Consider the following 21,698-nt stretch of genomic DNA (forward strand, 5'->3'; position numbering starts at 1 on the left):
CCTCCCCTCACCTCCCCTCACCACCGCTCACTACCGCTCACCTCTCCTCACCACCGCTCACCTCCCCTCACCTCCCCTCACCACCGCTCACCTCCCCTCACCACCGCTCACCTCTCCTCACCACCGCTCACCTCCCCTCACCACCGCTCACTACCGCTCACCTCTCCTCACCACCGTTCACCACCGCTCACCTCCCCTCACCACCGCTCACTACCGCTCACCTCCCCTCACCACCGCTCACTACCGCTCACCACCGTTCACCACCGCTCACCTCTCCTCACCACCGTTCACCACCGCTCACCTCCCCTCACCACCCCTCACCTCCCCTCACCACCGTTCACCACCGCGACCTACCAGAACTCTCCGTCCTCTGCGTTGGCATGTGGACAGTCTCCCTGCACCTGGCTCCACTCAGACGACCTGCAGGACCAGAATGAGAATGAGAACAGGAACCGGACCAGAGAAGGGGGCCCGGTTTGGCTCTGAATACTTGTACGTGTATAAATAAGTGTGCTGTTGTATTTGATTCTCTAGGTTACTGTACTTTAACGCGGGCCTACAGTTAGTCCACACGGCGTTTCGACACTAATAAACAAGCTTGGAATTGTCTCCCTGAGCGTGTTTATGTCGTCTGAGCGCTGCGGCTGGTTGGCTGGTTACCCACCCGTCGCTCCAGGCTCCGGTCCACTCCACCTGACCCCAGGGGTTCCTCATCCTCACCAGCTTCTCCTGCCGGCCCCGGTAGTTCACCTGGAAACCACAACAACATTTCAGTCCGGTTCGTATCGTCTCCTCTCGCTCCGTCTGAAGGACGTGACGTTACCTCCACGGCGCCGGTCAGAGAGTAGGCGTGGCCTTTCACCAGCTTCTGACGGGTGATGGCCTCCGAGTCTGCGGCACTAGTGATCTGCACCAAAACAACAACAGGGATCATCAGAAACCTGTTTCTATCCAGCCGGTGTCGCTGTGATGAACTCTGTTCACGGGTCAGGAGCGTTCACTCCTCCACCACAGCGTCCACGTCAGCTTCCCGTGTTTACCTTTATTTACCCAGAAATCTCTGTTCCAAAGCAGACAGCTCAGCAGATACAACTCAGATAAAACTCAGTGAAAACAACAACACCACGACTCCAGGTCTCACGAGGCCTCACTCTCTAACAGAGGTCAGTAAAAATCTTTGAGCTGTCGGCCTCTGGCAGGAAGTGATCTGTGATCGGAGCAGGAAACTGGACTTTTAGCTGGTCTGTGTTCCAACATCAGGTTTAAAACATCTCAGATCAACAAACAAACGTCTCTACACGATTCCACAATTAGAGTTTGAGGTCTCAGACTCACGTCGATGGAGCAGCCCATCAGGGCGCCGGCCTCCAGGGCCTTCTTGATGATCTGGAACAGGTTGGCGGGGGGGCGCTGGAGGTCGTAGTTCTCAGCGATGCCTCCGGTGAAATCCTCAAAGCCCTCTGTGGTGGAGCCGCCAGACAGAGCTTCATAGCAGCCGTTCACTCTGGAGAAAAGGCAGTTTTTAAACCAACAAAGAGACGGAGTACCACCTGCAGAAGCCGAAGGAGGTCAGCTGCACTTTCTGTGAGAGCTGGAGCAAAGTCTCACAATCTATCGTCCATATTCCACCTCAGCGACGAAAACTGATGTCACATTCATTCATTCAGCTTTTATCCAGAGCTGGAGCAACGAGGGGTTAAGGGTCGTTCTCAGGGACACACTGGTGGATTGAACCTGGGTCTCTCACACCAAAGGCATGAGTCTTATCCACTGCGCCATCCCCACCCGAGTACTATGTGTTATAATACGTTCAGAGTACTATGTGTTATAATACGTTCAGAGTACTATGTGTTACGTTCAGAGTACTATGTGTTACGTTCAGAGTACTATGTGTTATAATACGTTCAGAGTACTATGTGTTATAATACGTTCAGAGTACTATGTGTTATAATACGTTCAGAGTACTATGTGTTATAATACGTTCAGAGTACTATGTGTTATAATACGTTCAGAGTACTATGTGTTACGTTCAGAGTACTATGTGTTATAATACGTTCAGAGTACTATGTGTTATAATACGTTCAGAGTACTATGTGTTACGTTCAGAGTACTATGTGTTATAATACGTTCAGAGTACTATGTGTTATAATACGTTCAGAGTACTATGTGTTATAATACGTTCAGAGTACTATGTGTTATCATACGTTCAGAGTACTATGCGTTACGTTCAGTGTTCAGAGTACTATGTGTTACGTTCAGAGTAATATGTGTTACGTTCAGAGTTCAGAGTACTCCGTGTTACGTTCAGAGTACTCCGTGTTACGTTCAGAGTACTATGCGTTACGTTCAGAGTTCAGAGTACTCCGTGTTACGTTCAGAGTACTATGTGTTACGTTCAGAGTACTATGTGTTACGTTCAGAGTACTATGCGTTACGTTCAGAGTACTATGCGTTACGTTCAGAGTACTATGCGTTACGTTCAGAGTACTCCGTGTTACGTTCAGAGTACTATGTGTTACGTTCAGAGTACTCCGTGTTACGTTCAGAGTACTAGGTGTTATATTCTCGCAGTATCTGCGCGTTAAAACAAAAAGCTGTGTGAGATTTACAACTTATTCATTTCTTTCTTTCTTTCGTCTTCGTTCAGATTCTCTTTGATTGACCTCGCTGGTGATTTATCTGTAGAATCAGCTGCTGGACAGAAGTTGTTTCCCTGCTGAATATCCTGATTTTGAAGATTTGAAAAATTAAATAAGAGATGTCAGAGATTATAATGAGACGAGATCTCATTTCTGCTCTGCTGAAACACAGGAGCTGTTAAAGTCCAGGAGTTCATCGCTGAACTAAAGTCAATTCATTTGTCGTGGAGGTGAAGAAAAGGAGCCACAGTCACAGTAAAGAGGTCACAGAGACACAGAGAGGAGGGGAGGCTGGACCAGGACTCAGGAGAAACTGATCTGAGAGCAGCTCTTTCCACAAATAAGAACACTTCCACCAGATTACCGATGCAGAAGAGGACTCAGCTCCGAAGGCCTCAGGACATTAAAGTCCTCTTTCCTTTTGTCTCGGCTCTGCTGAGATTAGCTAAATGCTAATGTGCTAACTGAGTTCTGGCCTGCGGCTGCAAACTGCTCCAGTTTCAAAGCCGAATCAACCTTTAGCTCATCACTCTGTGCTGCCGAGCGACGATTAAAGGCTGACTGAAGGAGCAGTCGGCTGATCCGACAGGTTTGGGGAGGCCGACAGGTTCAGGAAACGGATTTGAAGAGCAAACAAAGGAGAGTCAAATTAGAACCTAACTGCAGAGTGAGTCAGTGCCGCCGCCGTGTCTCAGATAGCATCTCTGTGCTGTTATTACTGTTGGACGCCCTGCAGCCCTGCAGCCTGTCCCCGCCCCTCCCGCCCCTCCCGCCCCTCCAGCTGTCTTTGTGAACCAAAGGCCGCCAGGCTGGATTCTTACTTGGCGTAGGCCTTCTCCAGCAGGGCGCTCCAGAACTCCCGGCCCTCCGCCGAGTGCACGAACATCAGCTTCCCATCGCTCACCGGCAGACGGTCGTCGATCACCACGTCCACCCACTCGCCGAACTGCCAGAACTGCACACAGACAGGAAGTACTCAGGTACACAGCCAGGAAGTACTCAGGTACACAGGCTGGAAGTACTCAGATATACAGGCTGGAAGTACTCAGATATACAGGCTGGAAGTACTCAGGTATACAGCCAGGAAGTACTCAGGTACACAGCCAGGAAGTACTCAGATACACAGGCAGGAAGTACTCAGATATACAGGCAGGAAGTACTCAGATACACAGGCAGGAAGTACTCAGGTACACAGGCTGGAAGTACTCAGATACACAGGCTGGAAGTACTCAGATATACAGCCAGGAAGTACTCAGGTACACAGGCAGGAAGTACTCAGATACACAGGCAGGAAGTACTCAGATATACAGCCAGGAAGTACTCAGGTACACAGCCAGGAAGTACTCAGGTACACAGCCAGGAAGTACTCAGATACACAGGCAGGAAGTACTCAGATATACAGGCAGGAAGTACTCAGATACACAGGCAGGAAGTACTCAGGTACACAGGCTGGAAGTACTCAGATACACAGGCTGGAAGTACTCAGATATACAGCCAGGAAGTACTCAGGTACACAGGCAGGAAGTACTCAGATACACAGGCAGGAAGTACTCAGATATACAGCCAGGAAGTACTCAGGTACACAGCCAGGAAGTACTCAGGTACACAGCCAGGAAGTACTCAGATACACAGGCAGGAAGTACTCAGATATACAGGCAGGAAGTACTCAGATACACAGGCAGGAAGTACTCAGGTACACAGGCTGGAAGTACTCAGATACACAGGCTGGAAGTACTCAGATATACAGCCAGGAAGTACTCAGGTACACAGGCAGGAAGTACTCAGATACACAGGCAGGAAGTACTCAGATATACAGCCAGGAAGTACTCAGGTACACAGCCAGGAAGTACTCAGGTACACAGCCAGGAAGTACTCAGATACACAGGCAGGAAGTACTCAGATATACAGGCAGGAAGTACTCAGATACACAGGCAGGAAGTACTCAGGTACACAGGCTGGAAGTACTCAGATACACAGGCTGGAAGTACTCAGATATACAGCCAGGAAGTACTCAGGTACACAGGCAGGAAGTACTCAAATACACAGGCAGGAAGTACTCAGATATACAGGCAGGAAGTACTCAGGTACACAGGCAGGAAGTACTCCGATATACAGGCAGGAAGTACTCAGGTACTCTGGAGGCTCCAGCAGCAGGTTTCAGGTCCCCCAAAATGTTAAGTACTGCAGTTTTTCAGACCCTTTACTTCAGTAAAAGTACTGATACCACACTGTAAAACTACAAGTAAACGTTCTGCATGAATATGTTACATAACTTATATTTTATTTACGCTCACGTCTCTCAGATGCTGTTCAAAGTTAATAATATTCGATCTCTAGTTCCTATTTCAGATCCTCCATGAAGCATTTTTAAAAACACGAAGCAGAGTTCAGGAAACGCACAATGTTTCCTAAATCAACCAGTAATGTGTAAATAATCATGCCCTGTTGTACTACCACATATTACTGTGTAGCATGAGAGTATCAGTACTCACGCTTTAATGATATTAAAAATATATTGAACTTATGATGAGAGAATCTTTCCATCTGTGAAGCTGAAGCCACTTTCCATCATTTACTTCTCTAACTTCGACTGGATGAAAGCGTGAAGCTAAATGAGAACGCTTGTTTTTTAGCTTTTTTCTGAGCTCTTTCAGAGCGCGGCGTGGACGCCTCCAGCCCGCTCCTCCGTACGTTCACTACTTGTTTGTTGAGTGTGGTATTTCTTAATAATGGTTTATGTACTTTGTGTTTGTGGAGTTTTGCGGTCAGCACGTGCGTGCCGCTGCCTTCTGAAGCTCGTGGCTGGCTGCTTTTCACCTTTAAGACCTTTAAGACGTTCTTACAGACTGGCGGCACTTTGACCCGCTCGTGTTACCTGGAAGTGAAAGATGCCGGCGTAGTCGTCACCGAAGCCCTGGTCGCTGGGAACGACTCGGGCCATCACATACTCATTCAGGGTCAGCGAGGCGATGGCGGCCAACAGCCAGCAGTCACCTGCACAGACAGGAAGACACTCAGCAACACGGACTCAGGACCGCCCCCTACAGGACGTCTTCTTACAGAGTGACCGTGGGAAAACACTAAACCCTCAGAATCCTGGGACCAACAGCGCCATCTAGTGAATTGCTGATGGTCACGCAGAGCAACACGTGGGAGCCGGTCTGCCAGCACGTCGGCCAGTCAATAACTTAGGTTTAGGCACACCCCCTGTGATGGTTACAGGTCGGGTCGTGGTTGTGATACTGCCAGCTAGCTGGCTGACAGCCACCCGAAGCCAATGACCCACATGCGTGTGCCTAAACCGAAGTTATAGATTATATGCGTGTCGACCGCTTAACCCTACAGCTGCTAGCACACAGGATTAACCTGGTCCTAGGACTTCGGTCCCAGGATCGCATGGGTCCTGAAACTGCAGCTATGAAATATTCTTTGGGGAGGCTGTCAACGCCTTTAGGAGGAACAAAGTTAGCTTGCGAGCTAGCTTGCAGTGTCATGGACAACTAGGACCCTACAAATGCAGTTCCGGTCCCAGGAGTGCCGTCCTGAAACTGCAGCCTCCGGTACCGCAGCTACGTGCTGCTACCACGGGGTCACGTACAGAGTCTGTCCTCTTAGGGTTGGGTACTGAAACCCGGAGCCAGTATGGAACCGGTTCCTATATGACCACTATCTACTAGACCGAATTAGAACGCACTTGGCTCCCTAACTCATCATGTTTGCCGCATGCGGTCGCTAGTTACCGTATTCGCCTCGCTGTGATGAGGTCACCAGCTAGCCTACCGTCAGCGAGCTGAAACGCCTGAAACGTTCGAAAAGTGACGCTGTATTTTACAAGAAAGGATTTTGACACTGGAACGTGCAACTAATTGTAAAACAACATTCTGTCGAACCTGATGGACCTTGTGAACCACGCGGCGACACACGGACTAAAAGTAAAAGCACCGAGTCTGAGCGCTCGCTGGAGACCGACCCCAGCCCGACCGCGACTCCTAGAGAGGCGGAGAACATTGATTTTCAGGACGAAGAGCGCAGCCTTTCTGCAGATGAGGGGTTAACCCAACGGTCATTGCAAATGTTGCAGCGGGGCTACCTCGCCGTGTTGTCTGCAATTTCCAACATGTACCCGTGTGCGTCGCCCTCATCGACCCCATCCGAGCCGGGATCTCCTGCGCAGGAGTTCAGACTTGTTGTGGCGTTCACACCTCGAGCTGACGACGACGCGGTCTGGTCTGAAACCAGGTTTTGTCATGAAACACACGAGAGAAGTGACGCAGTTGTTAAAGTGGGGAAAAATTATGAGGACAGAATCTGGGTGGTTCAGCACAGGCGGGCTCAGGGAGAAAAAGTAGCGGCCTGCTCTGATTGGCTGGACGCGGAGTCGGCCGAAAGCTCCAGATATTTAGCACGCTAGATATCCGTCTAACGTCAGCGATGCGTCGTTGAGTAGTTCAGGAAGCGTATAAACCCAAACGGCAACAGATATTAATCAGAGAATGAATATTTGTCATGTTCAGGAGGTGGAGCCTGAGGGCTGGAAGGTCAGGGGTCAACGACATCACGGTTTCATCATGAGTCTGCACACACGAACCCAAACATCCAGCTGCAGACAGGTGAGTCAGAACGTGTCCTAAGGTCAGAGGTCTACCAGATGTTCTACCAAACATGATGGCGAGGAAGCAGCGGCCCTGCTCACCATGTCTTTAGGACTCTTTAAAACCTCTTCATGTCTTCACTGATATTTCCAGAGTATTCCTTCCCTTTGCTGCGCTCCTCACCTGAAAACTTTAATCTAACATTATTACAGACAGGCTCAGCGTTTCTTCTTCACAACAACTCAACACGTTTGAGATTGAACATTGTCGGGTTTCTCGTTCAGACGCTCGGTGCTCAGAGAGACGGCCGACGCGAGGAAACCTCTTTTCTCCCTCTGGTAATAAAACGAAGCAAACACCACGCCCTGCTGAGTGGTTCGAACATTTCAGTTTCTAATGTGGTTTCTGTTTTTGATGAAGAGGCAGCAGCCTGGAGACTCATCACGCAGCAGCAGAGGAAACCTCTTCAGTTTCACAACAGACTGATCTGAGGTCTGCGGTTTGATGAAGGCACGACATGCTGATGACTCACAGCCTGTGTGAGAGGCAGGGTGTGTCCTCATTGGTCGACAGCTCATCTCTCTCTCTCTCTCTCTCTCCGTGGTTTTCGAGTCTCTCGCCCTCTAACAATAGCTGGCAGGCCGCTTCCTGCCCTGCTGCTTCCTGCTCAGCCAATCAGATCTCAGCGTGGCAGCGCCCTCTAATTACAGCTGATCCAGGTTCTCAGCTGGTTCACATTAAGCTCTCTGCCTTCTTGTGTCTGACACGATTTTTACATTAATATGGAGATATGGTTTATTTAAACGGCGTCTCCTCGTCCTTCTCCCTCAGGAAAACTCTCTGAGTCTGTAAATAAAGGTTTAAGTGTTTGTCAGGAGCCCCGGGGCCCACGGCGCTGGGTGTGTACAGACAAACCGTTCTGTACCAGCTGTCTACGGTTTACAGGTTGAACGACGTGTTTCCTTTAAACCCTGTCCAACCAGCTTTGAGGTACGTTTTCTCCGGTTTGTCGGGGTGAACTCGCCTTAAAACACCAGCTGCAGGTGTTTCTGGCTCCGGAGCGGTGGAGTCTGGATCTGTGGTTGTTGGCTTCCTGCTGCCCCCGTGTTCCTGCTCAACACCTGCTGCTATTATTATCAATATGATCATTACTGTCCAATCATTATTAGTAGTATTATTCATTTTCATTGATATCTGTATTATTGCCACCATCATTACTCTAACTTTCCCCCCGTGTGTCCTTCTGCTCCAGGTTTCCACCCGTCAAAGGCAGTTTGTGGCCCCGTGCTGCTGCTGGTGGATGAAGATCAGAGCTGCTCTACACGAGAAGAGCAGCGAGTTTCTTCTGTTATGAACTGGAGCTCAGTCGCTAGTTTCAAGTCTTCTTCAACACAGCATGATGTTCATTTAGTAAATTATGGTCCCATTTAGAGGAACAGAGACCAGGAAGCATTGACAAGTCGCTACCATGGCGACCTGTCAATCATTTAACCAGCGCCGTTGAAAAAGCTCATTAGGAGTCGGCTGCTCATTTTTTAGGAAGTAGGTTTTGTGTGTTTGTTTGTCACTAGCCAGCATTAGCATCCTAGCTAATATCACAGCTAACGTGAATTACAGATGCACCTTGCTAACCAAGCTAGCTAGCTCCGCCCTCTTTCCAAATATGTTTGGTTCCCAAAAAACCAAGATGGCGACGGCCAAAATGCCCAGCTGGAGGCTTCAGCGGGGGACGTCACGGTGTGTTGGGCTTTGGCTGAGTTGTGTTTTATTTTGAAATGATCCTTCCTGGTGAGTCTGAACTTGTACTTCTTGTCTTTGTGTTGTCCTTGGTTGTCCTGTTTGCACCTGTCCTGTCTCACCTGTGTTCACCTATCCTCTCCTGTATTTAAGTTAACGTGTCCGCCCTCGTCTTCTGGTCGATTGTCTTTCGTCTTAGCGTGCGCTGCTCCCGTTTCAGCTCTCACGCTGCCTTTTGTTCTTCTTTGTGGATTAAAGGAGTTTCGTTTCACAGCCGTCAGTTTGGATTCTTGTCTTTTGTTTGTCGCTAGGACATTAGATTTATTTTGTTTGTTGGACAACTGCGTTTGTACTGAACTCTCTGTTGAATAATGTCCTTCTCGAGGACTTCAGAGAAGATTTACACTACGCCTGGAGTCACCTGACAGAGTGAGGCCACCGACCCGTTAGCTGGCATTCCAGCTGCTAACCATCAGGCTGCAGCTCACTCGGGCTTCACCAGTGTTATTATATTTACACTTCACTGTGCGCACAAGTCACATTTCCAGCTGCTTCCTCTGCATCATGTCTGAACTGAGCTGGTTTAACTCGTCTCGCAGTAACGGCCGCTGACCTCTGGCACGTTCAGACACACCTCTCACCTGACGGCCCGCCTCACCTGTCTACCTGTCTGAACACGCGCTGAATGTTAACGTGCGCGGACTGTGGTGCGTTCAGGGACAGTCAGGAAAACTCACCCAGAGATCCCTGGCAGATGTCGGTCCTGGTGGCTCCGCCCATGATGAACTCGGGGTTAGAGACCAGTTCCTGATGGACGAGAGATCAAATTTAAACAGGAGACTCTCAGACATTTGTTCGGTTTCTAACCAGGAAAGAGAGAAACTGGACTGTTGTGGTGTCTTCTGTCTCTTTGTGTCTCTCTCTCAGAACTTTAAATCCTCAAGTCGACCAAACTGCCAGATAATCTCTGAAACTTCCTGCAGGTTTCAGAGTTTCTGAACATCTCTGAAGTTCAGTTGTACATTATTATTAGAAGATACCTGTTTCTGACGGTCTCCACTCCTAAACTACTTAGTTACATACCCAGATATTAGTTTCAACACTTATCAATCAGAGACATCATACAGTTTCTACATCTCACCCCTCCCCTCCCCATGTACAGAGGCACTGGACATATTTACAGTTTATAGTTCATAGGTGTCATTTACGCTGGGGACGCTGGGGACGCAGGGGACGCTGGGGACGCTGGGGACGCTGGGGACGCTAGGGACGCTGGGGATGCTAGGGACGCTGGGGACACTGGGGATGCTAGGGACGCTGGGGATGCTGGGGACGCTGGGGATGCTGGGGACGCTGGGGACGCTGGGGACGCTGGGGACGCTAGGGACGCTGGGGACGCTGGGGACGCTGGGGAAGCTGGGGACGCTAGGGACGCTGGGGACACTGGGGACACTGGGGACGCTGGGGATGCTGGGGATGCTGGGGACGCTGGGGACGCTAGGGATGCTAGGGACGCTGGGGATGCTGGGGACGCTGGGGATGCTGGGGACGCTGGGGATGCTGGGGACACTGGGGACAATGGGGATGCTGGGGACATGTCCCCAACACTTTTTAAAGCATCATTTGTTTAAAAAAACGTTCTGAAATGCAGCTTGCAGTTAAATACCAAATGAAAATAGAAAGGTTTCTTTGCACATTAACAAAACATGTAATGCAATTAAAATATAAAAGAAATAAATGTGCATCATCCAAAAAAAAAGGAACTTAAGCTAAAAAAAAACAAGCTGCTGATTCTAAAATGCAGCAGCAGTCAGTAACTTTAACAACAGTTTCTTTTGGCCAAGTTTTCCGTTCTCTCCCTGTGAACCTGACAGAAGAGGAGGTGAAGACGAAACGAGGCCTCAGCAGGGACGCTGTTAGAAACAGATCTGGGAGCTGCTCTCACTTACATTCTGTTAGATTTATAGATGTTGAAATATCACCCGCCTCCTGAATTCTGCTTCCTTTTACATAAATAAAAACATTTCCACAATAAATTGGTGCAGAAACTTTCAGCAGGATGCAGGGAATGTGTTTAATGATCTACATTTCCTGGGGAGGCCCTCAGACCCCCCACTCATACACATATATCTTCAAAACACAACCTAATGTCGCCTATGGTGATGTCTGGCGAGCTAAGTGTCTCTTCACAGCCCTGATCTGAGCCCCTGCGCGTCCCCACCCCTTCAACACGCCCTTGTTCTAGTTGTATTAATTTATTGATTCCATCTGACCCAGAATCTGCTGCCTTACAGTCGGCTCTCCCTCCTCTTCCTCTGCTCTCCGCTTCCTGCTTCAGAAAAGCTCAGAGTGACGCATCTGCATGAGGACGGCCAGCTCAGGACTGTGTACGGTGTAGTAACCAAGTACTTCATACTGCAGTGATAAACAGTCCGGTAACCACGCAGGCAGCAGGAAGCCAGAGGCTGTCAGTCGTTGAGATATGACTCAGTTCATATCTACTTATATTAATGTTCCCCTTCTCCTCCCGTCACTTCAGCAGGATTCACCATGTTTATGAGTGTGGTGACTCAGCTCACTGCTATGTGACAGGCTGACTCACTGCAGACACACATTCTGCTAGTATTCCTAAAATACTGTAGTACTATAGCACATAATTACTAAAATCAGCAGCACGGATCCTAAAGATAGATAATATGTGATTTAACTAAAGAGGCCGGTGAGCTCCTGTACGTAACATCTCTATAAACACATTATAGTGTACTACATACAGATAGTATCTGTGTTTATATAATACAGTATAGATACAGATAGTATCTGTGTCTAGTATATATAACACAGTGTGTACTACATACACATAGTATCTGTGTTTATATAATACAGTATAGATACAGATAGTATCTGTGTCTAGTATATATAACACAGTGTGTACTACATACACATAGTATCTGTGTCTATATAATACAGTATAGATACAGATAGTATCTGTGTATAGTATATATAACACAGTGTGTACTACATACAGATAGTATCTGTGTATAGTATATATAACACAGTGTGTACTACATACAGATAGTATCTGTGTATAGTATATATAACACAGTGTGTACTACATACAGATAGTATCTGTGTATAGTATATATATAACACAGTGTGTACTACATACAGATAGTATCTGTGAATAGTATATATATAACACAGTGTGTACTACATACAGATAGTATATCAGTACATGCGTGCAGTACAGTAAACCTGCACGCTGTGTATCTGAGCGATAAGGAGACTCTGTGTTTTTCCGTCAGGGCGGATCAGCTCAGTTTGAGTCACTTCAGGTATTTTGCCAACAAACAAACCCCCACCACCTCCCCGCCCCCCCAACCACACCCACTCGTCCAAACTAACCCACCCATCCTGAACCAGATCCAGAGCCAGGCCCGGGTTCTTACCGTGGGCCTCTTCCAGGTGACTCCCCGGACCTTGGAGGAGTTCGGGCCCAGCTCTTTGAAGCCCAGAGCTTCGGGCGCGGCGGGGAAGGTCGGGTCGCAGAAGAGTTTCCCGGAGGAGCGGCACTGCGCCCGCAGAGCCGCGAAGTTCTGGTTCAGGTACGGAACCGCGTTGGCGTTGGTGCCGAACCCCGCGGCCAGGGCCCGCTTCTTGGCCAGAGTGGACGCCACGCCGGACATGATGGAGGCGAAGAAGAAGAGCAGAGAGAGAAAAGTTACCAGCTGATCCGGAGCTTCTTCCTCTGAACAAACTTTTCCTCAGCGCAGATTTTCAGACTCAGACCTCCGCCCAGAAACCAGACCGGGAGGAGGAGCCAGGCCCGGATCTCCCTCCTGCTGCTGACAGGCTCTCCCGCCCACCTCCCCTCTTTAATAGCTCTTTTAAAGCTCTTTTAATTTCAGTTCAAGAGGCTTTATTAGCGTTTCAGTTCTAACATGTTGCCAAAGCACAAAGTCACATATAAATAATAAAATATAAACAATAAAATATAAATAATAAAATATAAACAATAAAATATAAAATTAAATTTAAGAAAAGCCCACAGTCCCCTCGGGTAGCCACAGTACCCTCAGGTAGCCCACAGTACCCTCGGGTAGCCACAGTACCCTCAGGTAGCCCACAGTACCCTCAGGTAGCCCACAGTCCCCTCGGGTAGCCACAGTACCCTCAGGTAGCCCACAGTACCCTCGGGTAGCCACAGTACCCTCAGGTAGCCCACAGTACACTCAGGTAGCCCACAGTACCCTCGGGTAGCCACAGTACATTCAGGTAGCCCACAGTACCCTCAGGTAGCCCACAGTACCCTCAGGTAGCCCACAGTACCCTCAGGTAGCCACAGTACCCTCAGGTAGCCCACAGTACCCTCAGGTAGCCCGCAGTACCCTCAGGTAGCCCACAGTACCCTCAGGTAGCCCACAGTACACTCAAGTAGCCCACAGTACACTCAAGTAGCCCACAGTACACTCAAGTAGCCACAGTACACTCAGGTAGCCACAGTAAACTCAGGTAGCCCACAGTACACTCAGGTAGCCCACAATACCATCAGGTAGCCTCAGGTAGCCACAGTACCTTCAGGTAGCCCACAGTACACTCAGGTAGCCAAAGTACACTCAGGTAGCCTCAGGTAGCCTCAGGTAGCCACAGTACACTCAGGTAGCCTCAGGTAGCCCACAGTACCCTCAGGTAGCCCACAGTACACTCAGGTAGCCAACAGTACACTCAGGTAGCCCACAGTACACTCAGGTAGCCCACAGTACACTCAGGTAGCCACAGTACACTCAGGTAGCCACAGTACATTCAGGTAGCCACAGTACCCTCAGGTAGCCACAGTACACTCAGGTAGCCACAGTACACTCAGGTAGCCCACAGTACCCTCAGGTAGCCACAGTACCGTCAGGTAGCCTCAGGTAGCCACAGTACCCTCAGGTAGCCTCAGGTAGCCACAGTACCCTCAGGTAGCCCACAATACACTCAGGTAGCCCACATGACCCTCAGGTAGCCACAGTGTCTTCAGGTAGCCCACAGTACACTCAGGTAGCCAAAGTACACTCAGGTAGCCACAGTACACTCAGGTAGCCACAGTACACTCAGGTAGCCTCAGGTAGCCACAGTACCCTCAGGTAGCCCACAGTACACTTAGGTAGCCAACAGTACACTCAGGTAGCCCACAGTACACTCAGGTAGCCTCAGGTAGCCACAGTACCCTCAGGTAGCCCACAATACACTCAGGTAGCCCACATGACCCTCAGGTAGCCACAGTGTCTTCAGGTAGCCCACAGTACACTCAGGTAGCCAAAGTACACTCAGGTAGCCACAGTACACTCAGGTAGCCACAGTACACTCAGGTAGCCTCAGGTAGCCACAGTACCCTCAGGTAGCCCACAGTACACTTAGGTAGCCAACAGTACACTCAGGTAGCCCACAGTACACTCAGGTAGCCTCAGGTAGCCACAGTACCCTCAGGTAGCCCACAATACACTCAGGTAGCCCACATGACCCTCAGGTAGCCACAGTGTCTTCAGGTAGCCCACAGTACACTCAGGTAGCCAAAGTACACTCAGGTAGCCACAGTACACTCAGGTAGCCACAGTACACTCAGGTAGCCTCAGGTAGCCACAGTACCCTCAGGTAGCCCACAGTACACTTAGGTAGCCAACAGTACACTCAGGTAGCCCACAGTACACTCAGGTAGCCTCAGGTAGCCACAGTACCCTCAGGTAGCCCACAATACACTCAGGTAGCCCACATGACCCTCAGGTAGCCACAGTGTCTTCAGGTAGCCCACAGTACACTCAGGTAGCCCACAGTACACTCAGGTAGCCACAGTACACTCAAGTAGCCCACAGTACACTCAGGTAGCCCACATGACCCTCAGGTAGCCACAGTACCTTCAGGTAGCCCACAGTACACTCAGGTAGCCACAGTAAACTCAAGTAGCCCACAGTACACTCAGGTAGCCTCAGGTAGCCACAGTACCCTCAGGTAGCCCACAGTACACTCAGGTAGCCACAGTACACTCAAGTAGCCCACAGTACACTCAGGTAACCCACATGACCCTCAGGTAGCCCCAGTACCTTCAGGTAGCCCACAGTACACTCAGGTAGCCACAGAACATTCAGGTAGCCACAGTACACTCAGGTAGCCCACAGTACACTCAGGTAGCCCACAGTACACTCAGGTAGCCACAGTACCCTCAGGTAGCCTCAGGTAGCCACAGTACCCTCAGGTAGCCTCAGGTAGCCACAGTACCCTCAGGTAGCCTCAGGTAGCCACAGTACACTCAGGTAGCCTCAGGTAGCCACAGTACCCTCAGGTAGCCCACAGTACACTCAGGTAGCCTCAGGTAGCCACAGTACCCTCAGGTAGCCCACAATACACTCAGGTAGCCACAGTACCCTCAGGTAGTCCACATGACCCTCAGGTAGCCGAAGTACCCTCAGGTAGTCCACATGACCCTCAGGTAGCCACAGTACACTCAGGTAGCCACAGTACCTTCAGGTAGCCCACAGTACACTCAGGTAGCCACAGTACACTCAGGTAGCCTCAGGTAGTCACAGTACACTCAGGTAGCCTCAGGTAGCCACAGTACCCTCAGGTAGCCCACAATACACTCAGGTAGCCACAGTACCCTCAGGTAGTCCACATGACCCTCAGGTAGCCGAAGTACCCTCAGGTAGTCCACATGACCCTCAGGTAGCCACAGTACACTCAGGTAGCCACAGTACCTTCAGGTAGCCCACAGTACACTCAGGTAGCCACAGTACACTCAGGTAGCCTCAGGTAGTCACAGTACACTCAGGTAGCCTCAGGTAGCCACAGTACCCTCAGGTAGCCCACAATACACTCAGGTAGCCACAGTACCCTCAGGTAGTCCACATGACCCTCAGGTAGCCGAAGTACCCTCAGGTAGTCCACATGACCCTCAGGTAGCCACAGTACACTCAGGTAGCCACAGTACCTTCAGGTAGCCCACAGTACACTCAGGTAGCCACAGTACACTCAGGTAGCCTCAGGTAGTCACAGTACACTCAGGTAGCCTCAGGTAGCCACAGTACCCTCAGGTAGCCCACAATACACTCAGGTAGCCACAGTACCCTCAGGTAGTCCACATGACCCTCAGGTAGCCGAAGTACCCTCAGGTAGTCCACATGACCCTCAGGTAGCCACAGTACACTCAGGTAGCCACAGTACCTTCAGGTAGCCCACAGTACACTCAGGTAGCCACAGTACACTCAGGTAGCCTCAGGTAGTCACAGTACACTCAGGTAGCCTCAGGTAGCCACAGTACCCTCAGGTAGCCCACAATACACTCAGGTAGCCACAGTACCCTCAGGTAGTCCACATGACCCTCAGGTAGCCACAGTACCCTCAGTCAGGTGGAATAAGAAGAGTTTCAGCAGCACTGTGTGAGGGCTCTGTACCCTGAGCAGCGTCTGAAGGCTGAGACAGTCTCATAGGGACAGCAGGGGGGGACAGAGGGCTGTGGTGAACAGCGTGTTCAACAAGTCAGTGTTCCATCTAAACGGTTCTGAAGCTGTGATTTTAAGATGAAATGATGTGTAATGTTGCTTTAATATTATTTGAACAGGTGAGTTATATGAATCTTCAGTTTGCTGCAGAGACCAAACCGTTTCTGTTCCAGGCTATCAACATGTTTATTTCTGCTGTAAGTCAGTTTTTTAACATTTAAGACTGACTCCCTTTCACCTCAAGGTCAGGTGGAAGGAAAGGTTTGATGCAGGTCCTTCTCGGACGCTGGTGGTCCCGGAGCAGGAGCAGGAGCAGGAGCTGTAGATCATTTGACCCGGCTGAGGCGGTCTGTGGTCAGGTGTGTTTCAGGTGTTGGTGGTGAGTGTGAACAGCTCACTGTGTTTATCACTGTTTGCTCTCTGAATAATTCAGAATCAACTGATATCACACTGCTCCGTCACCTGGACCGAAGCCCCGCCCCCTTACACCTGCCCTCATTTATAGCTGAGACGCACACACACCTGCAGCACACACAGTTCACTTACAGATCACACTTCACACCTCAGCCAGACTCTCGGCAGACTCTCAGGCTCTCAGACCTTCTGTAGACTCTCAGACCTTCAGTAGACCTTCAGTAGACCTTCAGTAGACTCTCAGACCTTCAGTAGACCTTCAGTAGACTCTCAGACCTTCAGTAGACCTTCAGTAGACTCTCAGACCTTCAGTAGACCTTCAGTAGACCTTCAGTAGACCTTCAGTAGACTCCCGGACTCTCAGTAGACTCTCTGCAGACTAAGGATGACCAGCACGGCAGCAGAGCTGGCCCGGATGAACGCCCGGCAGGAGGATGGCGCCGGCAGCCAGGCCAACGCCGTCCCCTTCAACAAGCAGGACTTTGAGCAGCTGCGGAGGGAGTGTCTGCAGACCGGCTCGCTGTTCTGCGACCCGGCCTTCCCCGCAGGCTGGGACTCTCTGGGGTACAACCAGCTGGGACGCTACTCCTCCAAAACCACCGGAGTGGTGTGGAAACGACCCACGGTGAGTGATTCTTTTCATGAGACTCGTTTGGGGGGGGGGGTGGGGGGGGGGGGCAGGTCAACTTTATTTACAGTCCAGGATCTCAGTCTGCCTCAGGGGCATCATAGTCTCAGAGCCTCGATCCAGATCAGACAAACTCCCCAGAAAACCCTTAACGGGTGTTAGAAAGCTCAGAGGGGGGACCGCTCTCTCCAGGACAGACAGGAAGTTCAACAGACCAACATTATAACACAACTCAGTGGTAATAAAGAAAATGTTGATCAGTGGATCTTTAAAGGTTTTATGAGGCTTCCTGACATGATGATGAAGGTTGAAACAGCAGCCTGTTTCTCCACATTAATAATAAACCAGAGGTAACATGTTTTAACACTGAGACACAATGGAGACATGACAGCAGCTGTTTGTTTGACCAGCTGTCGGTCTCCATGGTTACCTCCTGCTTCAGGTTGCTGGTTTGTGAGGTTTCCAACCCCCGGGCCGTGGACCAGCACAGGCCTCTGAAAGTTTGCTACCAAGAACAGGAACAGTACGATTCAGAAAGACATGAATAGTATTTATAAAACCCTGCAGACGCAAAGTTTGCGTTTGATTACGTGCACTTTAGTTTTCATGCTCTCGTTTCTAAAGTTCAAAAAGAAGAAAGTTTGCCCTGAAGCTCGGTGCTAAAGCTCGGGGTTAAAGCTCGGGGCTAAAGCTCGGGGCTAAAGCTCGGGGCTAAAGCTCGGTGCTAAAGCTCGGGGCTAAAGCTCGGGGCTAAAGCTCGAGGCTAAAGCTCGGTGCTAAAGCTCGGGGCTAAAGCTCGGTGCTAAAGCTCGGTGCTAAAGCTCGAGGCTAAAGCTCGGTGCTAAAGCTCGGGATTAAAGCTCGGGGCTAAAGCTCGGTGCTAAATCTCGGGGCTAAAGCTCGAGGCTAAAGCTCGGTGCTAAAGCTCGGGGCTAAAGCTCGGTGCTAAAGCTCGGGGCTAAAGCTCGAGGCTAAAGCTCGGTGCTAAAGCTCGGTGCTAAAGCTCGGGGCTAAAGCTCGGTGCTAAAGCTCGGGGCTAAAGCTCGGTGCTAAAGCTCGGTGCTAAAGCTCGGTGCTAAAGCTCGGTGCTAAAGCTCGAGGCTAAAGCTCGGTGCTAAAGCTCGGGGCTAAAGCTCGGTGCTAAAGCTCGGGGTTAAAGCTCGGGGCTAAAGCTCGGGGCTAAAGCTCGGGGCTAAAGCTCGGTGCTAAAGCTCGGGGCTAAAGCTCGGGGCTAAAGCTCGAGGCTAAAGCTCGGTGCTAAAGCTCGGGGCTAAAGCTCGGTGCTAAAGCTCGGTGCTAAAGCTCGAGGCTAAAGCTCGGTGCTAAAGCTCGGGATTAAAGCTCGGGGCTAAAGCTCGGTGCTAAATCTCGGGGCTAAAGCTCGAGGCTAAAGCTCGGTGCTAAAGCTCGGGGCTAAAGCTCGGTGCTAAAGCTCGGGGCTAAAGCTCGAGGCTAAAGCTCGGTGCTAAAGCTCGGTGCTAAAGCTCGGGGCTAAAGCTCGGTGCTAAAGCTCGGGGCTAAAGCTCGGTGCTAAAGCTCGGTGCTAAAGCTCGGTGCTAAAGCTCGGTGCTAAAGCTCGAGGCTAAAGCTCGGTGCTAAAGCTCGGGGCTAAAGCTCGGTGCTAAAGCTCGGGGTTAAAGCTCGGGGCTAAAGCTCGGGGCTAAAGCTCGGGGCTAAAGCTCGGTGCTAAAGCTCGGGGCTAAAGCTCGGTGCTAAAGCTCGGTGCTAAAGCTCGGGGCTAAAGCTTTCCTTCAGTTTGTATTTAAAATACCTCTAAGTTCCCTTTTCCTTCCGTCTGAATGCTCCTTTTGATCTAAAACATTATTAACTAACGTTGAGTTAATAATTAACTGAACTCTGGTTAATATAAATCTGTCCTCAAACTGAAATACATGTTCTCATAAAGTTTAATAAGGAAGCAGAGAACATTGGTTAAACACATGAAACTGTTTACTTTGGGAACATTTGTGCAGTGTTTCAGTCTCCTGTGTGTGTGTTCATACAGAGCAGGGTAAAGACTTGGCTAGCTTAGCTTAGCATAAGGCTGGAAATAGGCTCTGTCCAAAGATAACAAACCGCACCTGGACCGCTCACTGATCAACATATCTGCTGTGTTTAATCTGAACAGAGGTGGTGGTTTTGGTGTTTTAGGAGGAGTTAACGTGTGGACAAACAGCAGCGTTTCCATCCACCCGGTACGCCTGAGCAGCGTCGGTGCAGGCTGCCAGATTTAACAGAAGATTTTACCAGTTTAAAGATATTAAAGATAAAATCAAACCACCTCCTGTTGATAAAACAAGAGTGTGACTCAGCCTGTTAATCATTAATCAGCTGTCACACCTGGACAGGTGCTATCAGGTGTGACTTTCTCTGCACGTGTGATTGTTTTAGTAAATATGAAGACTTTAATATTAACATAAATAATCAGTTCTGTCCCCACAGATTCATCTAAGATTCAGATAAAAGCCATTTAAAAACAGATGGTGTAAATAATAAAATATGTACTGTTGAGAGTCAGGGGCTGATAATACATCTACTAGAATCACTCAAATATTACATGAAACAATTATTTATCAGTTGTACTCGTGTTTGTGTTTTTAAATCTAATCGTAGCGTTTTAAATCAAAAAGTTCCACAAAGTTATTCTACATTTTTGTGACCAATTATAATTCAATTTTAATTCTAGTGACACTAATTAGTCCTGAGGGGTCGAGTCTTCATCCGAGACGACCATAATTAATCACCTGCTGTCTTGTCCAATCAGGAGCTGTGTTCTGATCCTCAGTTCATCTTTGATGGAGCTAACAGGACGGACATCTGTCAGGGGGAGCTGGGTGAGAACACACACACACACACACACACCTGTGTGACCTGGGACAGGTGTGATCATGTGACCTGTGTCTGCCAGGTGACTGCTGGCTGCTCGCTGCCATCGCCTCTCTGACCCTGGACCCTGAGATCCTGAACAGAGTGGTTCCTCCTGGGCAGAGCTTCAGCTCACAGTACGCCGGCATCTTCCACTTCCAGGTCTCTGACACACAGACTGCTGGGCTTATTATTATTATTACTATTAATTATTATTATCATATTATTATTATTATTCCTTATCTACTGTAAAGAAAGCACATTTACTTTTTAGTATGTGCTGTACTCAAGTACACTTTCAAGGTAGAAAGTATCTATAAAATACAAAACAAAACCTCTTAAACTACATGAAGCTGAGAACTTGTGTACTTGTACTGCTGATACTTTGAGTCAGTTTGACTTTGTCCAAAATATTTTATTAAAGATTCTTTATAATAACACTTTTCCTCCTGTGAGCTGATCTCTGAGCAGGAAACATCAGCAGCTCTCTGAGGACTCTATTGTTCTCAACAACCACACATGATGGAAACTATTTTCCCGCCCCCACAGGAAGTGATTTCATAAGCTTCAGCTGCGGTTGTATTCATGATCCTGATCCTCTGGACCAGGTCTGATCCATCCTGATCAGGTCAATCCGTTTATCACTTAACAAGGTGACAAATATCTAAAGCTGTGGCGGTAAGGGCAGTGGGCGGAGCCTGCAGAGGAAGTGACATCATATGTTTGTGTACCTGTAGCTGTGGCGGTACGGGCAGTGGGCGGAGTCTGTACAGGAAGTGACCTCGTGTGTTTGTGTACCTGTAGCTGTGGCGGTACGAGCAGTGGGCGGGGCCTGCAGAGGAAGTGACCTCGTGTGTTTGTGTACCTGTAGCTGTGTCGGTACGGGCAGTGGGCGGAGTCTGTACAGGAAGTGACCTCGTGTGTTTGTGTACCTGTAGTTGTGGCGGTACGGGCAGTGCGCGGAGCCTACACAGGAAGTGACCTCGTGTGTTTGTGTACCTGTAGCTGTGGAAGTACGGGCAGTGGGCGGAGCCTACACAGGAAGTGACCTCGTGTGTTTGTGTACCTGTAGCTGTGGAAGTACGGGCAGTGGGCGGGGCCTGCAGAGGAAGTGACATCATGTGTTTGTACACCTGTAGCTGTGGCGGTACGGGCAGTGAGCGGAGTCTGTACAGGAAGTGACCTCGTGTGTTTGTACACCTGTAGCTGTGGCAGTACGGGCAGTGGGCGGAGTCTGTACAGGAAGTGACATTGTGTGTTTGTACACCTGTAGCTGTGGCGGTACGGGCAGTGGGCGGAGTCTGTACAGGAAGTGACATTGTGTGTTTGTACACCTGTAGCTGTGGCGGTA

The 21,698-nt window shown here is 49.6% G+C and overlaps 2 protein-coding genes across 2 annotated transcripts in view; one reads left to right on the forward strand and one right to left on the reverse strand.

The window, feature by feature from the left end:
- Window positions 1-12,759, reverse strand: part of LOC123969453 (calpain-2 catalytic subunit-like) — a 21,721-nt gene extending 8,962 nt beyond the window's left edge. The window contains exons 1-8 of the mRNA XM_046046849.1: window positions 12,415-12,759; window positions 9,706-9,775; window positions 5,515-5,633; window positions 3,461-3,594; window positions 1,336-1,504; window positions 824-907; window positions 665-750; window positions 355-420 (exon numbers count right to left, since the gene is read on the reverse strand). Coding sequence (XP_045902805.1) covers window positions 355-420; window positions 665-750; window positions 824-907; window positions 1,336-1,504; window positions 3,461-3,594; window positions 5,515-5,633; window positions 9,706-9,775; window positions 12,415-12,651 — 965 coding nt within the window. The 5' untranslated portion in view covers window positions 12,652-12,759. The remainder of the gene's footprint in view (window positions 1-354; window positions 421-664; window positions 751-823; window positions 908-1,335; window positions 1,505-3,460; window positions 3,595-5,514; window positions 5,634-9,705; window positions 9,776-12,414) is intronic.
- A 4,198-nt stretch (window positions 12,760-16,957) lies between these two features.
- Window positions 16,958-21,698, forward strand: part of capn8 (calpain 8) — an 18,655-nt gene continuing 13,914 nt past the window's right edge. The window contains exons 1-3 of the mRNA XM_046047782.1: window positions 16,958-17,479; window positions 20,247-20,316; window positions 20,391-20,509. Of these exons, the coding sequence (XP_045903738.1) occupies window positions 17,240-17,479; window positions 20,247-20,316; window positions 20,391-20,509 (429 nt within the window). The 5' untranslated portion in view covers window positions 16,958-17,239. The remainder of the gene's footprint in view (window positions 17,480-20,246; window positions 20,317-20,390; window positions 20,510-21,698) is intronic.

This window comes from Micropterus dolomieu, linkage group LG04, assembly GCF_021292245.1.
Source record: "Micropterus dolomieu isolate WLL.071019.BEF.003 ecotype Adirondacks linkage group LG04, ASM2129224v1, whole genome shotgun sequence".
NCBI classification, from domain to species: domain Eukaryota; kingdom Metazoa; phylum Chordata; class Actinopteri; order Centrarchiformes; family Centrarchidae; genus Micropterus; species Micropterus dolomieu.